Source organism: Manihot esculenta, chromosome 11 (assembly GCF_001659605.2).
Source record: "Manihot esculenta cultivar AM560-2 chromosome 11, M.esculenta_v8, whole genome shotgun sequence".
NCBI lineage: Eukaryota > Viridiplantae > Streptophyta > Magnoliopsida > Malpighiales > Euphorbiaceae > Manihot > Manihot esculenta.
This window is the reverse complement of record NC_035171.2, coordinates 2,394,366-2,419,591: the sequence shown is the minus strand read 5'-3', so window position 1 is coordinate 2,419,591 and position 25,226 is coordinate 2,394,366. Positions and strand designations below refer to the sequence as shown.

General features: G+C 34.9%; 4 protein-coding genes and 1 pseudogene across 6 annotated transcripts; 2 read left to right on the top strand and 3 right to left on the bottom strand.

Annotated features, from left to right (window-relative positions):
• Positions 1-2,170: 2,170 nt before the first annotated feature.
• On the bottom strand, positions 2,171-5,709 carry LOC110626612 (eukaryotic initiation factor 4A-8). The gene is made up of 5 exons (XM_021772627.2): positions 5,535-5,709; positions 3,993-4,062; positions 3,802-3,908; positions 3,101-3,531; positions 2,171-2,966 (listed from the first exon to the last, which is right to left on the bottom strand). The coding sequence occupies exons 2-5, from the start codon at positions 4,058-4,060 to the stop codon at positions 2,331-2,333; spliced, it is 1,242 nt and encodes a 413-aa protein (XP_021628319.1). The 5' UTR covers positions 4,061-4,062; positions 5,535-5,709; the 3' UTR covers positions 2,171-2,330.
• A 665-nt stretch (positions 5,710-6,374) lies between these two features.
• LOC110625504 (dihydrolipoyllysine-residue acetyltransferase component 2 of pyruvate dehydrogenase complex, mitochondrial) lies at positions 6,375-12,232 on the top strand. 3 transcript variants are annotated; one of them, XM_021771120.2, is made up of 19 exons: positions 6,375-6,657; positions 7,180-7,276; positions 8,085-8,161; positions 8,358-8,455; positions 8,549-8,589; positions 9,087-9,142; positions 9,218-9,292; positions 9,387-9,479; positions 9,717-9,968; positions 10,073-10,145; positions 10,220-10,320; positions 10,581-10,666; positions 10,751-10,826; positions 10,972-11,039; positions 11,120-11,186; positions 11,274-11,369; positions 11,458-11,560; positions 11,644-11,739; positions 11,836-12,232. In XM_021771120.2, exons 1-19 carry the CDS (start codon positions 6,619-6,621, stop codon positions 11,904-11,906), a joined length of 1,665 nt encoding a protein of 554 aa, XP_021626812.1. In that variant the 5' UTR covers positions 6,375-6,618; the 3' UTR covers positions 11,907-12,232. The 3 variants fall into 3 exon arrangements, with proteins under 3 accessions (XP_021626812.1, XP_043817945.1, XP_043817946.1); XM_043962010.1 differs by lacking the exon at positions 7,180-7,276 and having other exon boundaries at positions 6,376-6,657; XM_043962011.1 differs by lacking the exons at positions 6,375-6,657; positions 7,180-7,276 and adding an exon at positions 7,766-7,827.
• A 384-nt stretch (positions 12,233-12,616) lies between these two features.
• On the bottom strand, positions 12,617-13,514 carry LOC110626077 (mitochondrial import inner membrane translocase subunit TIM23-2). Its single transcript, XM_021771819.2, has one exon. The coding sequence runs from the start codon at positions 13,398-13,400 to the stop codon at positions 12,834-12,836; it is 567 nt and encodes a 188-aa protein (XP_021627511.1). The 5' UTR covers positions 13,401-13,514; the 3' UTR covers positions 12,617-12,833.
• A 525-nt stretch (positions 13,515-14,039) lies between these two features.
• On the bottom strand, positions 14,040-17,567 carry LOC110626668 (U-box domain-containing protein 34; the record flags this gene model as incomplete). The annotated part of the gene is made up of 10 exons (XM_043961863.1): positions 14,040-14,098; positions 14,184-14,254; positions 14,432-15,192; positions 15,280-15,690; positions 15,768-15,866; positions 15,942-16,310; positions 16,342-16,720; positions 16,889-17,010; positions 17,131-17,228; positions 17,384-17,567. Coding segments are annotated over 10 exons (2,553 nt in total), but the record flags the coding sequence as incomplete, so codon positions are not given.
• Positions 17,568-20,511: 2,944 nt separating this feature from the next.
• LOC110625811 lies at positions 20,512-24,383 on the top strand (annotated as a pseudogene).
• The last annotated feature ends 843 nt before the right edge of the window (positions 24,384-25,226 follow it).

Genomic DNA, 25,226 nt, shown 5'->3' with positions numbered 1-25,226 from the left:
CAAATTTGATAGATAGATTCAAGAATTAAGGTTTTATTTTAGAGAAGAAAAGAAAGAAGAAGCAAAATAAGAAAAAGCAGAAGAAATCTTTTGCTTTGGGATTGCTTTGCTATTTAGAGGAGTTGTTATAATTTATTGAAGTGGGTCTTGTTTTTGGTTTTGAGTTAAAACAACCCAAGTTGAAGTTTGTATCTTTCTTTGTACCCTTTTATGCATATTTATTTATTGGTTATTCTAAAGAATTATTGGATTTATGAAATTTTTTTCACCTTGATTTTTCTGCCTATTGTCAATGAATGAAGGGCATGTGTCACTTGGGATTTCAGGATTTGACTGTAAGAAAATTTCCCTTTCCTCTGATAAGATAGTTGTAACAGAATTTAGAAGCCTGTGGGTTATGACAATTTAATTTTTTTTTTTTTTTGTTGACATTAGATGCTTATGTTTCTTTATTTCTTTTAAAAGATTATGAATTGACTTTCTGGCCTTAATAACAAAATTTATTAATATAAAATAATACCAACTTGTTGTTTTCAAAATTAATGAAAAGAAATTAAAAATAAATTAATTGAAAATTAAGATATAAAAGTACTTTTTTTTTTCTTCTAATTCAATTTTCCTTTTTTTTTTTTTTTGCATGTGTTAAATCAAATGAACCAGTCTTTTCTTTTCTAAATTAAATCCATTAAACATTTAACAATTTAAAAAAAAATACAAAAATTAAGAGACAAAAACATTTATATCATGTTACTTAGTATACAATTCATTCAACATTTTTTTAATTATTGTTTATTACTTAATTATGAATCCTCTCAAATTAATATTTTTTAAAATTTGAAAAATTTCAAATTGAATTCATTTATTATTATTATTATATTTTATTTTTGAAATGGGTCCAATGTACCATACAGTTATGAAAAATTTAGTAACTTGATATGACTATTAATGGGCCCTAGAGTTTATGAGAGCACAGCCATGGTAGTTTACTTCAATTATTGTTTTCACACTCTGCATTTATGATTTTCTTACAGTTTACCATTTCAATTTGTTTTTTCCCCAAATTCTGGACATTATTATATTTTTAAAAATTTATTAGTTTCTTTTATTTTTATTTTAATTTTAATTGTAAATTATCCTTATACTGTTCTTTGTGTCTAAGCATGAATATTCATGTGATTGGCAATTTAATCAAAGATCATACACTTTTTGATTTTGTTATCCCAAAACTATAAATTTCATGGGCAGTTTTTCATTTATCACACAAATACTTCTTTTGAAAAAAAAAAAATATTTAGAAGAAAAGAATTTAAATAAAATTTATACAATTATAAATAGTCTCTGTTTCTTTTAAATTAAAAAGAATTTATTTTATTTTAAAAAGGGAAATTAATAAAAAAAATAAAATAACGTTTTATTTCTTAATTCCTAATTGATTAGTTCTTTGCCTTAACACTTGCTAGGTCATTCCATATATAATTATTGTTTAGCTAGAATTGCCTATTCATTTCTTAATCTTACATACTACTTGATGCTTGTACTGAATTCTTGCTTGCTGATCTATGTAGTCTCCCAACTTAAAATTAAAATAAATGTTTAGCCTTTTTTTTTTATTTAATAAAAGGATGAAAAATTTTAATTTCATTTTACTTGGGCACATTTCAATTAAGAAAGTTGAAATACCAAAATATAAATTTACATATATCAAAATAAATATATCAATTTGTTTTGATATATAACTAATTAATAAAAATGAATAACTGAAATTTAGATATTTGTGAGTCGTCTTGCTGTCTTCTCTCAGCTGGATGGTCCCCGTGTTGGGCAAAAGGGCAAAAGCTAACCAGCTGCCTCATGCCATGGGACTTGGGATGAGCTTTCTCCCTCTTTCCAAACTCCTGTTTGAGAACTTAGTTGCTTAAATAAAAATGAAATTTCGAACCAAATTGAATTTAAAATTTTTAAAATAAAATAAATTAAAAATCCCAATAAATACAGCCATCTTAATTCGAGAAGTTAAACACCAAAGGCAAATAAAGATTAAACTTGCAGTCACAGAAACAAATATGGACAAGTAAACAATTCCACAATAATTTATAGAAAGAGGGGGGTTATACAGTACAAAAACACCCAGCATGCAAAACTTTCCAAGAGGGCAAAAATATAAAAAAGGTAATAAGAACTAGACAATCTCTTCATGTTGCAATTGAGAAGGCTCATATGAGAATAAACTGTCAGATATGTCTCAAAATATTAAATCAAGACACTAAACAAGAAACGAAAAACAACACGTTAAATAAGAAACCTTTCTCGACACACGCCAAAATTTCTCATCACAGGAGATCAGCAACATTAGATGGCAGCTCCTCGATTACCACATTATAAAATTTCTGAATGTCAAACAGCATTCTCTCATCATCCCTTGTCACAAAATTAATAGCTACACCTTTTCTTCCAAATCGTCCACCTCTTCCAATACGATGAAGGTAGTTTTCCGGTTGAGTCGGCAGGTCATAGTTTATGACAAGTGAAACTTGCTGCACATCAATACCACGAGCCAAGAGATCGGTAGTGATCAGAACACGAGAAGAGCCAGAACGGAATTCCCGCATAATGATATCACGAGTGTTCTGGTCCATATCTCCATGAGTTGCTGATACTGTGTGGTCACGGCTACGCATCTTGTCAGTAAGCCAGTCAACCTTGCGCCTTGTGTTAACAAAAATGACACTCTGGGTGATGGCTAGGGTCTCATACAGATCACATAGTGTTTCTAGTTTCCATTCTTCTTTCTCAACATTCACATAGAACTGCTTGATACCCTCAAGGGTAAGCTCATCACGCTTAACCAAGATCCTCACAGGCTTGTTCATGAACTTCCTTGTGATTTCAAGGGCCTCTGGTGGCATGGTAGCAGAGAAAACACCAACCTGAACTTTTGCTGGCAGCAACTGGAAAATATCATAGATCTGATGGCCAGTAAACCACATTAGAACCAGAGAATGAAGAAAAACAGAGCTCATCAAAGAGCTCCTACAACTAGGTTAGAAGAAAGAGGGGGAGGGGGGGGGGAAGGAAAAAAAAAATAGTTCTGATTGAAAACCTGATCCTTGAAACCACGTGACAGCATCTCATCAGCTTCATCCAACACAAACATTCTAATGTAATCTGGACGAAGTGACTGCCTTCTCAGCATGTCAAACACACGACCAGGAGTTCCCACAACAACATGAACACCTGCTTGAAGAATGCGTTGATCCTCACGAACACTTGTTCCACCTACACATGCGTGAACCTTCACACCAAGGTAATCACCAAGGGCTCGCATAACTTTCTCAATCTGCTGTGCCAGTTCTCTTGTTGGAGCCAAGACTAGCGCTTGACATTGAACTAGACCATAATCAAGTTGCTGCAGAATGCCAGAGCAGAAAGTTGCTGTTTTACCAGTTCCAGACTGGGCCTGCTGAATTACATCTAGACCCTTGCAGAATGGAACAATTCCTCTTTGCTGGATTGCAGAAGGCTTCTCAAAACCTTGAACAGAAATTTAGGCAAGAAAGTCAGCATCCTCCAGCAATAGTCAACTCAAGAAAAAGGTGCAAAAATCTCAAGGATACAGAGTCAGAGAGTAATACAATTACTCTCATTCAAAATCTCCTAAGAAGATGTAGCAAGGAATCAAGTAAAAATCGACTCCAGAGCAAACTAATCATTAAGAATCACATTCACAAGAAATTTGCAGATATTATCGCATGTTAAGGAAACAAAATTATATATGTGTATACATATATATATATAGAGTACCGTAGGCATAGATGCCCCTCAGAAGGTTCTCTTGCAGTCCCATAGCATCAAAACTTTCATAAACCTCATCATAAGTGGTGAAGAATTCTTGTCCTTCATTAGACAGTCTGTGCAGTTGTAAGAAAATGCATAATCACTGGCATCAAATCACAATGAACTCTTGCTATATACACAGAGATTACAGAACTTACAATTCATTCATTTTGGTGTCATATTGCTTAGCATCAAACTGTGATCCTTCTGGGGCCAAACCTGCCATGACTGCATGAAGAAAAACACATGTTATATTATGCATGTTTTACAGAAGTTGAGATGGCAACATTAAAATATGAATTACAAAACTAAACAGGTAAAGAGTATAATCACATTCTGCATTCTTGTCCCCCATCAAATGCACCAATATAATGAGAGAAAGCAGAAAACATGTACACGACATTATACAATCTAGGAAAAAAGTCATTACAAAATAATCTGTGAACACAAGAAGAACAAGAAAGAACATACAAATCAAAATGAAAATAATCTACCAGACCACACAATATTTCACTGTTGTCCACTTGTTAGGCCATATGGCAAGAAACCAGAATGAATTTGTCACAGAAGAGCCAAACTTGCAAACCAAAATAGAAAGGAGTACAAGCATTAAACTTCTGTTTTAGTGTCTGGAGAAGAAGATATCATAGGGGCAGCCAGGTAGCTGATACATCGGATATAAATCCTTCACCATCAGACTACTTTGCCCTCTCCTCCAAAATATCAAATTAAGAATTTAGGACTCCTGATCTAATAAAAAAAAGTTATTATTTCTCAATGGATTAGCATAAACATGAAAATTTTGAGAAATACTAGATCCTATACCAAATTACACAACAATACATTATCATAAATCTGTGGCCTGTTAACGTGGGATAATCATTAAAACTTGTCCAATGTTAATAAGGTGTCTTAAATGGTAACTAGACGAAAATACATGCCCTCGTATATATGCTCTACAGTAGCAGTTGAGAATAAACTAAAAACCTATGTAGAGAACAAGAAGCTAAATAGACAACCACAAGAACAAAAGAAAAACTAGTGATGCATCATAGCCAATAAGTTGACATAAGCTATTAGCATTTAGCAGTGTAACAGCTAACAAATAAAAGAATTTAGTGTCTATTCAACTTCTGATGATGTTCAACCCATTAGTTAATCCATCTGGCCTTATGTAAAGGCCAGGAAATTCTTTCTCTCAAAGCTTATAAAAACTGTACTATAGTAACAAACTTGCCCTCCTGTATTATCTCTCTCCCTTCTCTTTTTTTTTTTCAAAAACCAGGACCAGTTGACAATCAACCCAGTCAATCTCAGAACCTGAACAACCAACTAGACCTCAGAATAGTAACACATCATAATAATGAATAAAACTCGAAACTTAAACTACAAAACAAATAAACAGATCAATCCCAGCTCCCAGAAAAAAGAAAACGAAAACCCACAACCACCATACCAAATCTAAAGCTAAATCACCCATCGAAAAGGGGAGAAAAAAGATAAATAAAGCATCAAAATTCCACCAACAAATACCCGGGTAGAGATACGTAAAAAAGCACAAATTTTTAACATTAAGAAAAAAAAAACCCACACATAGATCTCTGCAAAAGACCGATACCAACAATTAAAAACAAAGCTAATTACAAACAGACACATGTATATAGACAATAGTGAGGAGAGGGAGGAATGACGAAAGAGACCTGATAGTGAGCAAGGGGTTGAAAGAAAGGTAGAGAGATTTGGAGGCTTTTTGAGAGTGGAGAGATAAAAACTAGGGTTTTTAATCCCAAACTCCTCGGATCTGCGCCTTGGAGTTTGAAGGGGAAGAGAGTAAGCTTGTGTGTCTTGCGATTGTTTATAATGCGTTTAGGTCAATTTACCTACAAAAACCCTTTTGTTCCAATTGTTTTCTTTGAATTTCCGGATTTGCCCTTCAACTTTCGATTTTATTACCTTAGGCTTTGTTTGGTTAGTTCACATAAATTGAACAGGGGGAAGGAGAATGAGAGAAAACTCAAACAAATCTCCATGATTTTTTTGCATTATTATTTTTTTTTTAAAGATTTCCAATATTTTATTTTTATAATTTACAGGTTTGATATTTTATGGAGTTTTGGGCTTCTAACAAACGGTGAGGATTGAATCTGAAATAGATTTTGCCCATTTTTGTTCTATTTCCTACAAGGTTGATTTTTTTGGGAGTAATAGAGATTTTTGTTTGAATTTTTTGGACAATATTAATCATATTTTTACTTACTATATTTTAGCTGATTTTTTTATAATTATTCACAATTTTCATTATAAAAAATATCCAAAATAATTAAATAATTTCTTTGTCCCTTAAACATGGGCCGCCTAGAAAGCCCATCGCAATTCCTCATCAAATTTCTCCTTTGGTCCTTCAATCCCCTGCACCACTTTCCACTCATCTGGATGGTCTATTTTCTCTCCGCAGCAATCAACGGTACAGATTTGTTCATGACATTTCCGCTTGCACACCACCATATAGCTGTGGCCCAGATTTGTTCATACAGAAGGCAACTGTACGAGGACGGACTATATGGAAACCAAAAATTGAGTTCAATAGTGTGATACTGGAAACCCTCACCTCTTTTGAAAAAAAATTTAAGACAGCAAATTCAATTTTCTGTTTGATAAACCAGAGGAGTTATATTGCTTTTGCCTCGTATTTTCTCTTGTTTTCCTGGCATCACATTCCCATTTCCCATCGGTTTGCTTCAATTATTTTTAAGGTTGTGCTTCTTAGTTGAACAATTTCGAGTCATGGCTTATGCATCTCGTATAATCAATCACTCGAAAAAGGTAATATAAGAGATCACTGCATTTTGTACCTTTTTCTACTTCAATTTCTTTATTTTTTAAGGTGCTTCTCTTGTTTTGATTGCTTCGTTAGATGTTTCCTTTCACTTTTTAGCTTTTGGTGTGGACTTAGATCCTCTTTTGAGGCCTATTAGAATAATGGGTCACTGGTAATTGCCTTCTTTTAGCTGTTTTCAGTTTCATTTCACCATATATGAGTAAACAACTTACAACAATGATGTATGTTTGTGTAGATTCATTTTCTGAATGATTATGTTTTAATTGTGTTGTCAGCATTAGATGTGTATTTGGCCATCGGAAGTCTCAGTGGAAGACTTGTTGTGTCATTCGTATTAGTGGGTCATTTCGAGAATACTGCATCCATCTCAATATTCAGTTGTAATCCGTTGATTTTTTTAATGGGTATTATAATTCAAGAACGAAGTTGATGATGTTTAATTAATGGCAGACTACATTGCTCTTGTTTTAAATTTTGATTTTGTCTGACTTTCGCGCTTTTCACAGTTAAGAAATGCTCCCAACTTGCTTCGGCATGAGCAAGCTTGTCTGATTCGTTGGGTTTCAAATGATACTGTCATAACCTCCTGCATTGAGAAGGATGGTAAGTGCCAGAGCTTGAGGCCATTTTGGTACTGGCCCGTAAGTCTCAATAACTGTGTTTTTAGCTATCCCTCTCCTGTACCATTAACAACCATTTTTTTGCTACTGAGGTCACCATGCTTGCTAATCTATGATGAACATGCTTTACATTCATGCCTTTCCTACATTTGCTAAGGACAATATTACCAATTGTTCTGCTGCTAAGTGAATAGATGGATGTAAATAGTCCGTGTTTGCATGAGCTGGCATTTGTTGAAGGTTTATTTCTAGTAATAAATCCGCTTTCTTCCAAATGGCATGCCTTTCTTTCTCCCTAGTCCCTACCTGTATTTTTGTAAATTTGCCATTTTCCTTTTCTTCATGTCCTCCATGTGATCCAAGCGTTCATGTAGATGTATAGCTGGACATCCATGTGATAATTGGATGGTCTCAAAATCTTTATTGAAATGTTGTCTCATAGCAGGTACTGTACCCATTGTTTTTCTTGTGAAGGGAAAGGCTGTGAATGAGATTTCCTAAGAATGTGAATCCTGGGGTGCTCTACAATAATATGTGAGTAGTAACAAGTGGGGAGATGCGATGATTTATTGTTTGTTTCTGGGTTTTATATTCCATTAGATAATCTAAAATTGTGACTTTTGGAACCATCTGCTTCTTGATGATTCTTATGGTTGATCTTGCTTTGGTTTCATCATATATTCATTGTTGTCACCTAAGATATGTGATATTCTGGTGCTCATTATTGCCTCACTTTCATAAACATTTATTTACATTGCTATAAAATAACTAGATAAGTTTGTTATTCCCAGATATTGGTAAGGTTCATCATCGTCATTTTGTAGCTGCAGAAAAAGAGAGGTTCTCTAGTACTGCTGCTAATAGCACTGTAAGTTCTGGCATCTTTGTTTCATTGATCAACAAATTTACAGCTATCAGTTGCTGGGGCCTTTCTATTGTACTTTCTAGTCACCTATTTTATGCCTGGATCAACTATTTCTCACTACTTTTTTTCATAATTTATTGTTTTTATTGAAGTTAGATTCAGTTGGCAAGTGGTTACAGATATCTATCTTGTTCTGTAGGTGTTGTTGTCTGGAGGATCTAGGAAAAATGTCTCAAGGACTGCAATGCAAGTTGGGATCCCATTGGGTGGACCGCTAGTCATGAAGGATTTTTCTGGGTATTTTTTTTTTTGTAATCACAATCCCCCAACAACCATTATTGTTTTACTTACCACAATTATAATAATTCCCTTTTTCTTTTCCTATGTCAGTTCACAAGCAGAGTCGAGGAGAGGATATTCGTCTGATTCAGGTACTTGCACTTATCTATATATTGTGTATATACATTGTTCTAATTCCTATTGCATCCACTGCTCCTGCTTTTGCCTTTTTCAATTTTCTAACCTGCCTTTCAAATTCAAACACTAAATCCTTGTGTTATGGATCTGTCACCTTTTAACATGTGCTTGAATTCTAAAATATAAGCCATAATGCAAACATACTAGCATGGTATTAATTTCTGTTAAATGCTTACATTTTGAGAATTACAGTACTTGGGCTTTTCTCTTCTAGAAGTCTGATATGAATCCTATCAATTCTTTTGCTCTCAAAGTTGGTTTGTTTTATTATGTTTTATCACAGAATTAAAGTACAAACATGTCTTTTCTTTTCTTTATTTAATTTTGACAATTGTCTTGATAATTATGTGGAGATCCTGTGGAGTGGAATGAAAATTTTATAATGGAGAGTAGTGGATTGTATTATTAATAATAAAATTTTGCTTTATTGACTGTCTTAAACATGTGGCAGGTCTTCCTCCACACCAAGAGATTGGAATGCCTTCTCTCTCACCCACAATGACAGAGGCATGAACCTTTCTGTATCTTATAAAAACATCATTACTTGTCACATATGCTAATGGATTATTTTCTGAATTTCAGGGTAATATAGCAAGGTGGTTGAAGAAAGAGGGTGAAAAAATTTCACCTGGTGAAGTACTATGTGAAGTTGAAACTGTAGGGCTCTGTACTAATCGTGGTCAGATTCCATCTTTAATTCATTTCTGCTCATTATGGAACATTGACACCTTTCCTTATTTGATATTTTAAGGATAAAGCAACTGTTGAGATGGAATGCATGGAAGAAGGTTTCCTTGCAAAGATAATAAAAGGGGATGGATCAAAAGAAATTAAAGTTGGTGAGGTATTGTCAAAAATCTTGTCGTAGGAAAAACTGTAAATCTGAATACGCTTCTTCTATCTTATTTTGTCTATTTGTCTCTTTCCTTTTTGGTTAAGTATGGCACTGGATAATGGAAGGATTTATTCTGATTTGAGGGCTTGCCTCTTGGTGTGGGGCCAGGGAGCACTTTTCAGATTTTGTTTCACTTTGTGTGTTATTTATATGTTGTATCAGTTACTCTTTTGCCTTTTTATTTAGGTAATTGCTATTACTGTTGAAGATGAGGAAGATATTCCTATGTTTAAGGATTACAGTCCTTCAGCATCAGATGGCGCTGCTGCAGCTAAAGAGCCCCCTGCTTCTAAATCACCTCCACCTCCACCACCCAAGAAGGAGGTTGAGGAAACAGTTAGTTCACAAGAACCAAAGATTTCGAGGCCCAGTACCACTCCTTCAGAAAGTCGCATTTTTGCTAGTCCTCTTGCAAGAAGATTGGCTGAAGATCACAGTGTTAGTATGACATCGACTTTGTTTTTCAGTGACAGAATGTAGTCATTGATCTTGTGATTTTTCTAATCGACTTTGTTGCTTCACTTTGGGTATATCAAATATAGGTACCTCTCTCAAGCATTAAAGGAACAGGCCCTGATGGACACATTGTAAAGGTTGATATTGAAGATTACTTGGGTATGATGGCTAAAATTTTTATACCTGAAGATAATAGTTGCTAAATTTCCTGACAATTTTTCCTTATGGTGTAGCATCACGTGGGAAGGAAGTTTCAGCAACAGCACCTAAGGCCAAGGACACAACAGCTGCTGCATTAGATTATGTTGACATACCTCATTCTCAAATAAGAAAGGTGATAATACCAATCATTATTAATAACCTGATTAAGAAGGAGGAACTTAGATAGAAACGTTTTTTATGCATCTCTTGTTTTCCAGCCATTAATTTCTACTGGATTTTGCGGACTGCACTTATATGCTAATAATTGTCTTCAGTCAATAAAAGCTCAAATTCCCAATTTTGACTAGAATATCATTGCTAATCATGGAGCTGATGCCGTCTCCATGGTCCTCTTTGTTGTTCTGAAACACATTTCTCGAATGAAATTGACAGGTTACAGCTTCACGCTTATTGTTCTCAAAGCAAACTATTCCTCATTATTATTTAACTGTAGATACATGTGTTGACAAACTGGAGGGGTAAGTCTTAGTTTCTGTCTTTATTTTAGTGCTGTCCTTTTTCTTGATACTTGGTAATTATTCAAACCTTTCTTTTTGGTGTAGTTTGCGTAGCAAACTAAATTCATTACAAGAGGCCTCAGGTGGGAAGCGGATATCTGTAAATGATCTTGTAATCAAGGTATACGGCCTTTATTACTTGGAGTTTTGGGAAATACTCATAATGCATGAAATATCAGAATGTGGAGGTTCTCACAAGCTATTAATTTAGAAGAAGCACCTTATTGTTTGATCTTGGAGTAATTTCAACAATTCTGTAATTACAGGCTGCTGCTTTGGCTCTTAGAAAAGTTCCCCAATGCAACAGTTCATGGACAGATAACTATATTCGCCAGTAAGTACACATTTAATAGACATTATGAGAATTTGTATAACCAGTAATATGAAATTCGATCTCTTTTAATTTAAATGCAGGTATAATAATGTGAATATTAATGTAGCAGTTCAGACAGACAACGGACTATATGTTCCAGTTGTTAGGGTGAGCAGTTATCTAGTTCAGTACTTCTATTTCATTCTTTGCTCTAATCATAGTTTGAGACTTGAAATTGTGGTGTAAAATTTGTAGGAAGCAGACAAGAAAGGTTTGTCTACAATTGCTGACGAGGTCAAGCATTTGGCCCAAAAAGCCAGAGAGAATAGCTTGAAACCAGAAGATTATGAGGTGAGAATTATCCATCTTTGCCAGCTAGCTTTCTGGATGTTTATGTCTTAAAATGAATTTATATGCATTTGTGTTTTACTCTTTGCAGGGGGGCACATTTACCGTGTCAAATTTGGGAGGGCCATTTGGCATCAAGCAATTCTGTGCCATTGTTAATCCTCCTCAGTCGGGCATTCTCGCAGTTGGCTCTGGTAAGACAAACTAAATTACACGTTTGAATCTAAGTTACCTTCTTGCAATATATATTCTCATCTTTGTGATTGTCTGAGAGCAGCTGAGAAGAGAGTTGTTCCTGGTTCGGGTTCTGATGAGTTCAAATTCGCCTCCTTTTTGTCAGTAACCTTAAGTTGTGATCATCGTGTCATAGATGGTAGGTAACTCTAGTGCAATTCTTCTACGCGCTTTAACTATCCAGTGTCTAGCTTCATTATCAGACATAACACTTGTGATTACACGTTCTATTCAGGTGCAATTGGTGCTGAATGGCTAAAAGCTTTCAAGGGCTACATTGAGAATCCTGAATCAATGTTACTGTGAATCAATTAGTGGCTGTTTCTGTCGTTTCTTTGTATAACTTTCCTTGCAGTTGCAATCGTTGAGCTGCATTTGTTTTTTTTGCCATCAGTCATTGCATAGGAAGCAGTGGTTGGGTAGAATAAAAGTATTGGGTTCTTTTGAGGTATTCAAACGCAAAGCAAACTCACTCAATTTTGCTTTTGCAGAGTGTAATAACAGTTCCCTTTTGCGAAGGTTATACCTTTCATTGAATAGATTTCCTTGTGCTAGTCATCATCCCATCATAAAATGGTGGCAAGTGATAATAATAATAATAATATAATTCTCAGTTCAAAGCTTTGATCTACTGTATGGTCTCGTGTATAATTGTAATCTTTAGTTTTTACCATTGACTGTAATTTCTGTTATTATGATTTGAAAAATTTATTATTTAGTCCAGCGAAACCAATTAGTTAGACCATGTGGTCTTGGAAACTCAATTAAAAGATCTCTCGTCAAATTTCGCTAACTTGTCTATTAATTTTATTGTATAGACTAATTATAATTTAATGGGAGAAAGTGTGCATGAAACAGATACGTCTCATGCTTTCTTTTACATCTAACTTTCTTACATCTGCAATTGCTCAAAACATTCAACTACTACCATCAAGTTTGATCTCTCAGAGTCTTTGTTCATCAGATAGTTGTTTCCTCATTGGCTTCCCTCTTTCACAATCATTGCAAGTTGAAAATTTTCACCAAGACAATAAGGTATTTCCATTTACATGACATGAACTTCAGTAGTTTCAGATTACAACGTTCTTATAACCTTCATGAATTTTGCAATCAACTTTACCATTATATGGCTAACAAATTCACTATAAACAATTGAACAGAGAGAACTTGTAAACGTAAAAACAAATAAGAACTGATGTCCTAAACTCAATTTGCAAGCTGTCTCTCTGTACTTTATATCATTGCATACCTCTTCAATGTCTGCTTCCCCGCCACCGCAGCCCCAGCCACCACCCCTCCCAATGCACCAGCTACCGCAGCCGACCTCACTCCTCTCGCCGCTCTGCACACAGCCCCTGTTCCAAGCCCCGCAGCCATGCTGGTCCAAACATCGTCCCTATCCGTTATCGCCACGATTCCACTCTCCGTCATGGCATATATCAAACCCACCACTCCGATCCGATTTCCCCAGACTCGCCCGGAGTGGCCCGACGAGTTCAGAATCCTATTCACCTTCAGCTTCAAAGTATCAGTGGGTTCGAAGGATTTGAGGGCAGAGAAAAACCCGATGGAACCGCCACCGATAGAGGCGGAGATATAGGCAGAACCGGTGTAAAAGGTGAGGTTTTCGCCCCAGGAGCGGCGCTGACGGAGAGATTCTTCCGTGAATAGGAACTCCGGAGAGGTTGGAAGCTGGTAGAGGGTCTGGATTGGAACGTTCAAGTCTTGGTAGGGGTTGTAGAGGCGGGTCTGTGAGGATTCTGTGTGGTTGAGCTCGTGATCTGGGCCAGAGCGAGCCATTAAGGATGGGGCTAGGTTCAGAGGCAAGTGGGATTCGGTTGCAGTTGCAGAAAGCTTTGAGCTTTGTCTGAGGTTTTGACAATGGAAAGCTTATTGCGCCAAGCTTTGCCTGTGTGCTTTACTGCTTTTATTTTTATTCTTTTCATAGTAAATTTTGAGAAAAATTGACATATTTTCAATTAGCTCAACTTTTTTAATAAATATATCATGAATTATGCAATTGATTTAACTATATCTTACTGTTAATTATTTTATTAAATTTAATTATTTTTTCATATAAACATTATAATTATTAATCTTTTCTCAAATTAAACTCATACCAAAATATCCTATTTCTCAAATTAAAAAAAAAAGGGGGGGGAAATTGAACAAACAAATCCTCAAAAGAAAAATGAAAAAATTGCAGAAACATAGCTTGTTTTCAAGAATGTATCCTACAGGGTATCATCTACTGCAAGTTTCAGGTCCATTCTGCAAAACGTTTAGCTCCTAAAAAAATGATCAGAAAACGGCAGCTTTTGAACTGAGATCACCAAGCTTTGAATCCCATCTGCAGGTTTGATCTTTCAACGTTGGTTTTCCTCCATGATGATCAATGCTGAGCTTCCCAAAGACTGTTATTAAAGCCCCTCTGCCTGCTTATTGTCCTGAGATATTTCTGCCATCAGAATGTATTTCCATTTTCACTTCAGGATTGCCTGATTTTGCATGATAAACATTATAGCTAAGTATTTCAGGAGACTTTCATAAAGTAAGCAATTCCAGGTCCAAACCATCAATAACCATCATACTCGCAATCGCATATCACAGTATAAGAGATAATAAGAAATGGAGTTGGATCATAAGATTTACATCTATAGGTAAAATAGATATTAAAGTTCCTCTATATCTTTCAAAATTCCCAAATCCTAATCCTATTATTTTTCTTGAAACTCTCATGACCCATGAAAAATATATCTAAAATTCAAGCTGTATGCAATTCTAAAGTTGTTATCAACAATATGAAAAAATAGTGAAAAAACTAACCTTACCTGTGAGATCTTGTGGGTGAAATTAAATCATTAGGACCGTATAGTGGTATGACTGTCTCACGTTCAACTTCACTAAACAGGGCAAAATCTCTCAGCCTCTTTAGCTCAGGCCAAACAACAGTAGCAAGCTCTGGCCTATCCCTTTTCCTCAACTCACAACACTGCACTGCTAGTTTTGCAAGCGATAGAGCCTCTTTTACAGGCCAATCTCTTACTGATTTGTCAAGCATATCTGGGAAATTTCCATTGTCAATAGCATCTTGAATTTGGTAGCACAATCCCATTGGAGGTCTTGCTGTAAGTAATTGCAACAACACAACACCAAATGAAAATAAATCTGACTTAACACTCAGCATTCCTGTTTGCTGATACTCTGGATCAATATAGTAAAATGTACCAGCTGCTGCTGTCATGCGGTACTGAGTAACATCATTTGCCACAGATGGTGGAAGGAGCCTGGCCAAACCCACATCAGCAATTTTGCTCACAAGGTTAGGATCTAACAGAATGTTTCCAGGCTTCAAGTCACGATGTACTAGAGGTTCTGGTTTTGTTTCATGAAGGAAAAGGAGGGCTGTGGCGATTTCAAAAGCTATTTTAAATCTGGTCCTCCAGGGAATTGGAGGAGTATTATCTTTCCTGCAGAGGCGATCTTCCAGGCTTCCATTTTCCATGAATTCATAAACAAGGCATCCATACTCTGGGCACGCTCCGAGCAAGATAACCATGTTTGGATGTCTCATGTTGCTTAAAACCTCAACCTGTTAAACACACATAAAAAGAACGAATGTGTTGAGAAAATGGGCCAAGTCTAACAAGCAGTCGAGACTTTATAAGGAACACATTACCTCCTGCCGGAATTGTTTCTGACCCTGTGACAAGTCAGGCCTCAAGACCTTGATGGCAACATTAATATGATTAAGAACACCTTTAAAAACAGGGCCATATCCACCTTCACCAATCTTATGGGATGCTGAAAAGTGATTCGTTGCAATTTCTATATCATGAATGGTATATCTTCTGCAACTAAAATCATTGTTTTCCATTGATTCCAATGTTTTCTTCCTCTCTTCTGCTTCATGATGGACCTTCTTTTCTGCTACTAGTTCTGCTGCTATCCGTTTAGCTTTTTGCACTGCTTCTTTGGCAACCGTTTTCTGCTTATCCATTTCTATTAAAGATAATTCAGCCCCTTCATTGATTGGTTCTTCATCTACATCTTGTCTATCTAATGTCTGAAGCCGATGAAGCTCCCTTACCTTGGGAACAAACATAAAAAGAAAAAAAGTTAGTGCCATGCAGCCAAGCATAGATACATATAGTTATCTGATATTACCATATTCTTGGCCAAAACAGCCTCTTTGGTAACTGAATTAAACAGTTCCATAGATTGCTGCAGCTCGAGCTTCAATCTCGCCATTTCTGCGTCTAATATCTGTAACAAAGAATGGAGTTAATTTCAATAACTGCAGTGTAAAGTTTTATACTTCAATTAATTTACTATACTCACTGCAAGTTGTGAGGAGTTGGAGCTCTTAGAATTTTCAGATGCGGAATATTCAAAATTATCAAATGATGTGTTGGCTGACACGAAACTTTCTGGCCCTGAAAATTCACTATTTGACATGAAATCTCTATTCAATAAGCTTTCTGGGGAGCGAATGCTTGGCGATGCAACGAGTGAATTTCCGTTGAATCGAAATGTATACTTGTCTTTATAGCTATTTTGATTTAAAAAAGCTTTTCTGGAACCATCACTTTTCCAACTATCACAAAAACTGACTCTGCATACAAGAGATTCAAATGCTTGGTAGATTAAAATATGAGCTATATACCACTTACTAAAGTCCCCAGAGCTGGAAGCTCTCGAGCTCAAACCCCATCAGGCAACAGTGTTCCAAAACTTACTGTGAAGATAACTTGGGGTGCATGCTTTCTATTGGTACATCCCAGTGATTTTCTTGCCTGGAAGTAGATGTACTACTGGCATTGCTACTCGGAGTAAAAGGAGGAGAAGGTGAATGATGTCTCAGGGGAGAAAGTATGAGACTAGTTGAATATGTTGAACCGGCAGAGTGTGCAGAAGTAGCTGAGTGTGCGGAAGCTGCAGAATGTGCAGAACCTGCCAAGTGTGCAGAGCCAGTTGAGTGTGTAGAAATAGTTGGTGCATGAAGAGGTCGACGTGCTAAGCGGAAAGTCTGAACTTTTCCTTTTGCTATTACATATACTGCACAAGATTCTGGTGCAATTTTGAGTAAAGTAGAAGGAACATCTGCGTTCTTAAATTTCCTAAAGCAAATGAGACAAAAATAAATGAATAAATAAATAAAACATTGAGAATTTGAGTGAACTCTCGTCCCAAAAAAGAGTGTTGAACCACTGATTATAGGCTTAAATCATTCTTGAAAAGCAAATGGACAACATATATTAATAAATTTTAAAGGAAGAGAAAGAGACCTCATGAGAGCATTCCTTTGTGCTGCGCCAAGAACAATATTGCGAATTTTGTTATGAACAATATAATCAATAAGAGCATTTGGAACATCACTATCATGGATAACTACTTCCTTGGTTTCAATCTGAAATCCCCAATGTCAAGTAAAAAACCATCAGTATTCACATGAATTAGATATAAGGTAATTATGGAAAAGTTGGCACTGTCTCTGATGCATGCCCCATACAAAAACTAATTTACTTACTCCTCTACGAGCACAAAATCCTCGATAGTGAAGGAAGAGCTGCTGCAATTCTTGCTGATTTGGTGCGCGACCTTCCCTGGTTAAATTTCCCAAATGTTCTCCTGCAAATTCCCATATTAATACAAATTACAAAGATGTTGCCATCTAATGAACCTCCACAAATTGCATAAAAAAAAGAAGAAGATGATAATAGGATAAAAAGATGAGATTTCTGGTGATGACATTAAGAAGAAGAAGAAGAAAGAATCCAAACCATGTCGCGTGGTTTTGCATTGAACATGAATAAAGACGCAATAAGGATTATTTCCATGAACAAGATTTTCCACAGCCCATTTGACGGCGGATTGGCTGTTCTTGTCTGCATCAATGGCGACGGCTGTAATGCCCTGATGCTCCTCATCGGCGCCCTTCATTTCTGACCAGACAAAAGCCACGTCCGAGATTCATAGTTAGATAGGCTGCATGCATGCTGGTTATAAAAATTTCCACGTTCAAATATTACAAAGAATATAATATTATTATCAACATCTCACCAATGCATCCACCGGTGGGTTATACCGTCGCCAAGCCAAATGATCGGAGGCTGCAAGTTGCATATGGACAATGAAACAATGAAGGGTTGCCAAAGATTTTAGCTTCCTTGTTTGTTGAAGCTTTTACTAAATATGGAAGATAAAGAATTCAACTAACATTAGTTTACCACCTTTTACCCATATTAGACTTAGGAGTTTGTGGTGTTTTTTCATTCTTCACACCCTACTTTTTTTTATTATTTATTTAACCGATGATCAATAAGCCGTGAGTACAGAATGAATAATAGTTGTAAATGGTGAAATTTATTAAATTTGAATTAGACTTCTTTCGCGTCAAAAGCTAATTTAAGAGAGAAATGTCTATAACTCTTATAAGAGATATGTTATCTCTATCTCCACTGAAACGATAAAATATTTAAGAAACACACAGTATCGTTGAAGATATTTTGATACTATAAAAAAATATATAAAATGAATATAAGACATTCTGATAAATTTTAGCGGCATTTTTAGTCATTCTTGTAGGTTAGATTTATTTAGGGTGATAAATAAATTATCATAAATTCAGATTTAAAGATAGATGTATTTCATACAGCAAATATATTCTAATACTATATTAAATTTAAAATAAATTTAACTCGCACAGAAATTAATTTAAAAGGGAGGAGTATTTCAGACTCTTATAAGAACATATATTCCTACTCGAATCGATGTGAGATTTAATAATATTTGAATTCACAATAATAAAATTATTAGTTTGATTTAATTGATTTATAATAAATAAAATTTATAAGTTGTAGATTTTTAAAATTGATCAATTCTAATATTAATTAGTTTGATTTGTTTATTTATTTAAAAGTATTAAAAATAGATTAAAAGTTAAATAATCATCAAAATGACAAAATGTTTTTTTTAATGTCATCTAAAATAATTTTTTGAAAAACAATTATTATTACCAAAGAGATATTTAGAGTTGAATTTGAATTGTAGCCGTCCATTTAGATGATGGGCTTAATTTGGATTGAATTTAAGGAATAAGTGGCCCAAACCAAAGAGGCTCTTTGTTTTTATTCTTTATTCTTTTATTCTTCTTTTTTCCTATTGGCTATTGGCCTTTCATGGAAAAACGATCTAATTTCTTTTTACTTATTTATTATTTATTATTCCTTTTTTTGAGAATTTATTTATCATTTATTACTCTTTTTTTTTTTTTTTTTTTTTTTGTGGGTGCAATTCTGACCTATTCTCTTTTAATTTAAACTTTATCTGAATAGAAATTTCAGCACGTTTTCATTTCAATTTTTTTTAAAATTTATTTTCATTTTCAATTGTTTTTTTTTTACATTATTTCAGTATTTTAATATTAAAAAATAAATGCACTTACTTTCATACGTTTTTTATCAGCTTGGATTTGAAGTACTACTACTCCTATACGTCCACGTTCCTACTTTTCAATGGGAAACATGTGATTGGAAAAAAAGAAAAGTTAGAATAATTATTGCTTGTATTTATTATTAATATAATAAAATATTTTATTTTAATTTAATATTTGAGAGGGTAATAAATTATATGCTGTGAAATCGGTCAGGTCGGTTTCGAATCGAATTGAATCAAAAAAATCAAAAATTAAAATATAAAAATATTAAAAATTAAAAAAATTAATTATAAAAATATAATCAAATCAAATCGAATCGATAAAAATCGATTAAGTTCGATTCAAATAGAAATTTATAATTTTTTTAATTTTTTACTTTTAATTTCAGTAGAATAATTTAATAAATATTTCACATAAATTTATCAATAAATATTATTTGAATACATAATAATAATAATACTTAAAAAATTTATAAAAATCCATATAAAATTTAAAAATATATATAAAATCAATATTTCTATGTATAAAATTAGTTTTTCGGTTTTTTGATTATTTAATACGTTTAAATCAAATCGAACTGAAAATCGAATAAATTGAAAAATACGAATCGAACCGAATCGAACCTTTAACCGAACCATTAAATCGAAATTAATCGATTCGGTTCGGTTTTTTGATTCAGACGGATTTATGCTCTCCCCCAATGTCTATAATATTTAATAAAATAAATTTTTATAATTGATTCACACCACAATGTTTGTTTATTTATTTTTTTTAAAATAAAAATTAAAAAGTAAAATATAAAATTTTTTAAATTTACTCAAATATATTTATGAGATTAAGCACGTGAAATTTTTCAAAATTTTTTATTATAATACAAAAGTATCACAAATAACTAAATATTACTTGAAATTTTATTTTATATATATATATTAAAAAATATATTTTTTTATTAATTTTTTAATTATATTAGATTTAAATATATTAAATTTTATTAAATATTAAAAAAATATTTTAAAAATAATATAAAATTGTAATAGTTAATTTATATATTATTATAGTGAAAAAATAATAATAATTTTAAAATAAAGAATAAATATGGCAAAAATCTCTTTTAGTGACATGGAAATTAATTAGTTACGTTTAAGGAAAGAAAGAACCATAATTCCTCTTGTCCTAACAATTCATAGCTTTATTTCCTTTTTTATTACAATAATAATAATCACTGAAATTAATAAGTTAATTAAAAAAATAAACTTTTTTCAGAAAAAAGGGAGTGGGGAGAAGAGGATCTCCTACAGATTCTAATATAATAAGCAGGTAGTACCACATGGGTACAGAGGCATTATTGCAAAGCAGTGGACTTTTCAGTGGAGGGGACACGTGTCTTTCCTCAAAGTTTGGCTTATGAAAAATCCATTAGTAGTTGTCCTTATGTAAACACTATCCTCCTCAACTGTGCATCTTCTGTCTCTCACAGACATTGAAACCACCCCTTACCCTTAAATCATTCAAGATAATTACAGGCATACGTGTCCCTTTTAGGAGTTCATTCTAAAACAACAACAATAATAAAGACACCATTTTTTTTTTTTAAATTTTCCACTTATATTCTCTCTCTTATTCCTCTTCTATTCTTTCTCACAAGCCTCCTTGCCTGAAATTAAAGAGCAAAAAAATCTAGGTGAAGAGGCTAACTTCCCATATTTTCAGGGTCCTGGTCTCTGTTGAATCTCCTCTGTTTCAAACGGGTAAGCTCTACCCTTCAAGAATTCTTCTTTTTTTTTTTTTTGAGCAGCTGTGATTCTTTTCACCCCCATTAATTGTTTGAGGCTCTCAAGATCAGATAAGACAATACCCAGCTCAAATGGGTTGCCTTAGATCCAGGGAACACAAGTTTTAGGTGAAAAAAGGTTTCAACTTTTTGGGTCTTCTTGTGATTATCTGGGTTGGTTTTACTTTTTCCGAAGTTGTTTCTCATGACTGTTTCAGCTGTCTATTCTTGTGGGTAAATGATGAAAGCTTGATTTTATTAGTTGTTTTCATTTGTGGTTTATGTGTTTTAGGGTAGGTGTTGGGGATAGGATTTGGGTATCCTGTGGTTAGTAATTTCTGGAAAAAAAGGTGAAAGGAATTTGATAAGTTCTGGAGTTCTGAGGATAACTTAGACTACCTGCGGAGACTTGAAATATCTGATAATTAGAAGGTCAGATCCATTGTTTCCTTACCAGATCTGATAACTAGTTCTCAATTCTCCTTGTGCTTAACAGCTTGCCCATCTCTGATTGGACCTTGAAATATATATTTTGTTCTCTGTATTTCTCCTTGATGAAAAAGTACTGGTGGGTCATTGAGATGTCGTAGGATGGAAGAGGAATTGTTTGAACCTGCGTACTTTAACTCAAGTTTAATGGTGAGAGGAAATGAGGAGGATGAAAATTGGCGGATCGTGTGAAAAAAGATAAGAGATAGTTAGGGCTGTTAATTGGACACTGAGAGTGGAATTGATGGAAGAGATGTCCCCAGCTGTTGCAATGACGCTTAGTTTAGGTAACTCTATATGTGATAACTCTGGTAATGCGACCCATGTGGAAATTACCCGGTTGAAATTAGTAACAGACACTGTAAGCTTATTGTCTGGTCCTGTTAATGTGGTGCCTGATGAGACTGTTCCTGCAAGCTGTGGAAGCTCTGACTACGCTGGGAATGTGGTGGACTTAGCCGCCTTATCTGCACCAAGTAATGGTGTTGGAGGAAATGATTCATTGAAGATATTGCCGGAGAATGGAAAGATATCAATTATGACTGATACTGTGATTCAGGAAAGTGATGAAGATGAAGTATTGTCAGTTGTCGAAGACAATAATGGAATAACGACTGAGGAGTTGTTGGCATTGGAGGCAGGATCAGAAATAAGCTTGCCAAAATCTGTTGAGATTGAAGATAGCCAACTCATTGCCAAGGCTATTATTGTGGAGTCATCTGATGAGGTGGAGGTTCCCACGGCTAAACTCCTCATTGCAGCAGTAAGCCCAAACACAGATGTCTCAGATGGCTCTGATTTAAGGGCATCTGCGGTGGTTCTTAAGTTGCCCAGTGAAAAGAATCTTAGCAAAGGAACTACACGGAGTGTGTTTGAGCTTGATTGCATACCTCTTTGGGGTTCTGTATCAATTTGTGGCAGAAGACCAGAAATGGAAGATGCTGTTGCAGCTGTTCCTCGCTTTGTCAAAATTCCTATCAAGATGCTCATTGGTGATCGCGTTGTTGATGGATTAAGTGAGAATTTGACCCATCTAACGACTCATTTTTTCGGTGTTTATGATGGCCATGGGGGTGCTCAGGTACATCTATATAGCTAGATATTCATTTTAGTCTCGTCGAATAGGATATTGTTGTATTTGCAAACCAGTTGCAATTCATTGATAGGATCTAAGAATGCTAAATTGTGAAAGTTATGGATTGGGCATGCCTAGCGAGTCTTTTTGATGAATGTATTATTGATGCAAGTATCTCATTAAATTTGAAGCCATTTCTAGCTTAACATTTGAATTTTTAACTTGCTACTATTGCAAACATGGGGTTCTTCTTCACAATCTGCAACCTCATTTGTTTTCCAAATAACCAAAGAAAAACTCTGGACTTTGTATTTATGTAGTCAAAGCTTTTATGATTTTTGATGTTCATATGGTCGGTAATGTGCATAGTTTTTTATATGCATGCATAATTTGGAGGGATCTCCTGCAGGTTGCTAACTATTGTCGTGACCGAATCCATTTGGCATTGACTGAGGAGATTGGAAATGTTAAAAATGATTCAAGTGATATAAGCATGGAAGGAAATCAGCAGGCGCAGTGGGAGAAAGCCTTCACTAGTTGCTTTCTTAAAGTTGATGATGAGATTGGAGGAAAAGGTACCAGTGGTACTGATGAAGGCCATGAAGATGCTTCTGATGCTACTTCTGAGCCCGTGGCCCCAGAAACAGTTGGATCTACAGCTGTGGTTGCCTTGGTCTGTTCATCCCACATCATAGTTGCAAATTGTGGAGATTCAAGAGCAGTGCTTTATCGGGGAAAGGAATCAATGGCATTGTCAGTTGATCATAAAGTAACGCTTGTGCTTTTACATTGTTGTATGCATTAACATGGTTTTAATGCCTTTGTATCATCATTGTTTATTATTTATTTCTACTTTTTCCAGCCAAACAGAGAAGATGAGTACGCAAGGATAGAGGCTTCTGGAGGGAAGGTGATTCAGTGGAATGGGCATCGAGTTTTTGGTGTTCTTGCTATGTCTAGGTCAATTGGTATGCGTTCTCATTTTTGGTACAGATTTTAATTCTGTTTAAATTGAAGCAACAATGTATTGTGCCTGCTTGTTTAAAGAACTTGCTGCCTGCTGCTAAAAACACCAAGATGCAAGTTAAAAATCTAAGAAAAATAAAAATCTGGATTATTGCTTTTTATGTTTTATGTTCTTGCGTTGTTTGAACACATTTATGCCCATTTTTTATGAGCATTTCTGCAAATAATGACTTCGTTTCTAACTATATCTAAAGATAAATCATAGAGGAATACAGCACTGACTTTGGTCTTACTGCTTCCTTGTCTGTGTCTCACAGGTGATAGATACTTGAAACCATGGATTATTCCAGAACCCGAGGTCATGTTTGTTCCCCGAGCTAGAGATGATGAATGTCTTATTTTAGCCAGTGATGGGTTATGGGATGTGATGACAAATGATGAAGCCTGTGAAGCGGCGCGAAAACGGATTTTGCTCTGGCACAAAAAGAATGGAGTAACGTCTCTTCCTGAAAGGGGCAATGGAATTGATCCAGCATCTCAAGCAGCAGCTGATTATCTATCAATGCTTGCTATGCAAAAAGGAAGCAAGGATAATATCTCAGTTATTGTGGTGGACTTGAAAGCTCAAAGGAAGTTCAAGAGCAAATTTTAATCGAGGTTCAATCACCATCTAGCTTAAATTCATATAACTATATATTAGAGTCGTACATCTAATGGAAATACATAGCTTGGTCCATTCCTTTTTCTCATGGACTTGATATATGTGTGTGTGTGTAAAAGAATAGAAACTAGTGTGTACTGTAGCAAGTGCATCCGAATGCCATATTGCCTGTGTTTTCGATATCCACCGTGCCAAAACTATACTTGCAGCTATGTAAATTTGGACTGAAAGGTTGGGGAAGATTTACATTGTTCAATTTTGTAGATCATCCTTTTGCCTCTCCAGTGTGAGGTTCTTGATCAACGAATGTATCGAGTTGTGTCGTAGCTCTCCAAATTGTGCCGATGGCTTGAACAATACAGGTATTTATACTTCTTTGCTCCGATGGATGCCATGTATATGCATCTAGCACGACTAAAGGCTAAAAGCTCACTTCAAGTTGATACACTTCTTCATGGCTTTGCTTTGCTGCAATGACCTTCCTGCTTCCCTGTGTTTAGTTTTTGGCATCCCAAGCTAAATTCCAGAATTGTTAACTGTGGTTGACAAGGAATTGCATAGTTCTGTTGTATATTTCCTCAAAAATAGCAATGATCAAAGATTTGCCAGCAACAAGGTAGAATCACATAGATAATCTGAAAATTTTCGTAATCATGCATGTTACTGTTAAACAAATGTTAAGAAAGTACCCCCAAATCTGTTTTCCACACAATTGGCTTGCTCTCAGATAACTTCAGTGACGAGAATAATGAGTTGTGATCTAAAGCCGTCGCCTTTTCTCTAAAGTTGGGAATTCAGGAGGAACAGGAAGGGTAATATTGTTCCCACATCCCAACTTCTGAAATTGAATCCTTATGTTTCAGATCCTTGGCAGTATGAATCAGTCCGAATCATCAGCATATAGAGTCAGCACTAGGACATAACTAGTGAGAAGATCAATGGGATCAAATTTTTTTCTCAGGTGACAGCTTCCAGATTCTGGATTAAATATCTGGAAGAATTCCTGGCGGATAATGCCTTGAAATGCGTGGCTCTTCACAGAAGCACCTCGGCTGTAATTCAAATCTTGAAACTTGCAAATTTCACCTAATTCAGTAAATGAAAAAGCTTGAATGTACTTTACACTAGCACTTTTTGTCCAATAAAGATGAGCAAGCATCCTCTTACCAAGTGCTTTTTGTTCTTCAGAAAGCCCACGTTTTCCAAAATTGAAGCTTATGGAGAGT

Coding starts and splice junctions, on each gene's coding strand:
- LOC110626612 (XM_021772627.2), bottom strand. CDS start 4,060: ATGGCAGGTTTGGCCCCAGAAGGATCACAGTTTGATGCTAAGCAATAT. Junction 3,532..3,801: donor GAGGGGCATCTATGCCTACG/GTACTCTATATA, acceptor TTTCTGTTCAAG/GTTTTGAGAAGCCTTCTGCA. Junction 2,967..3,100: donor CACGTGGTTTCAAGGATCAG/GTTTTCAATCAG, acceptor ACTGGCCATCAG/ATCTATGATATTTTCCAGTT.
- LOC110625504 (XM_021771120.2), top strand. CDS start 6,619: ATGGCTTATGCATCTCGTATAATCAATCACTCGAAAAAG. Junction 8,162..8,357: donor GTACTGCTGCTAATAGCACT/GTAAGTTCTGGC, acceptor CTTGTTCTGTAG/GTGTTGTTGTCTGGAGGATC. Junction 11,561..11,643: donor CATTCTCGCAGTTGGCTCTG/GTAAGACAAACT, acceptor GTCTGAGAGCAG/CTGAGAAGAGAGTTGTTCCT.
- LOC110626077 (XM_021771819.2), bottom strand. CDS start 13,400: ATGGCTCGCTCTGGCCCAGATCACGAGCTCAACCACACAGAATCCTCA.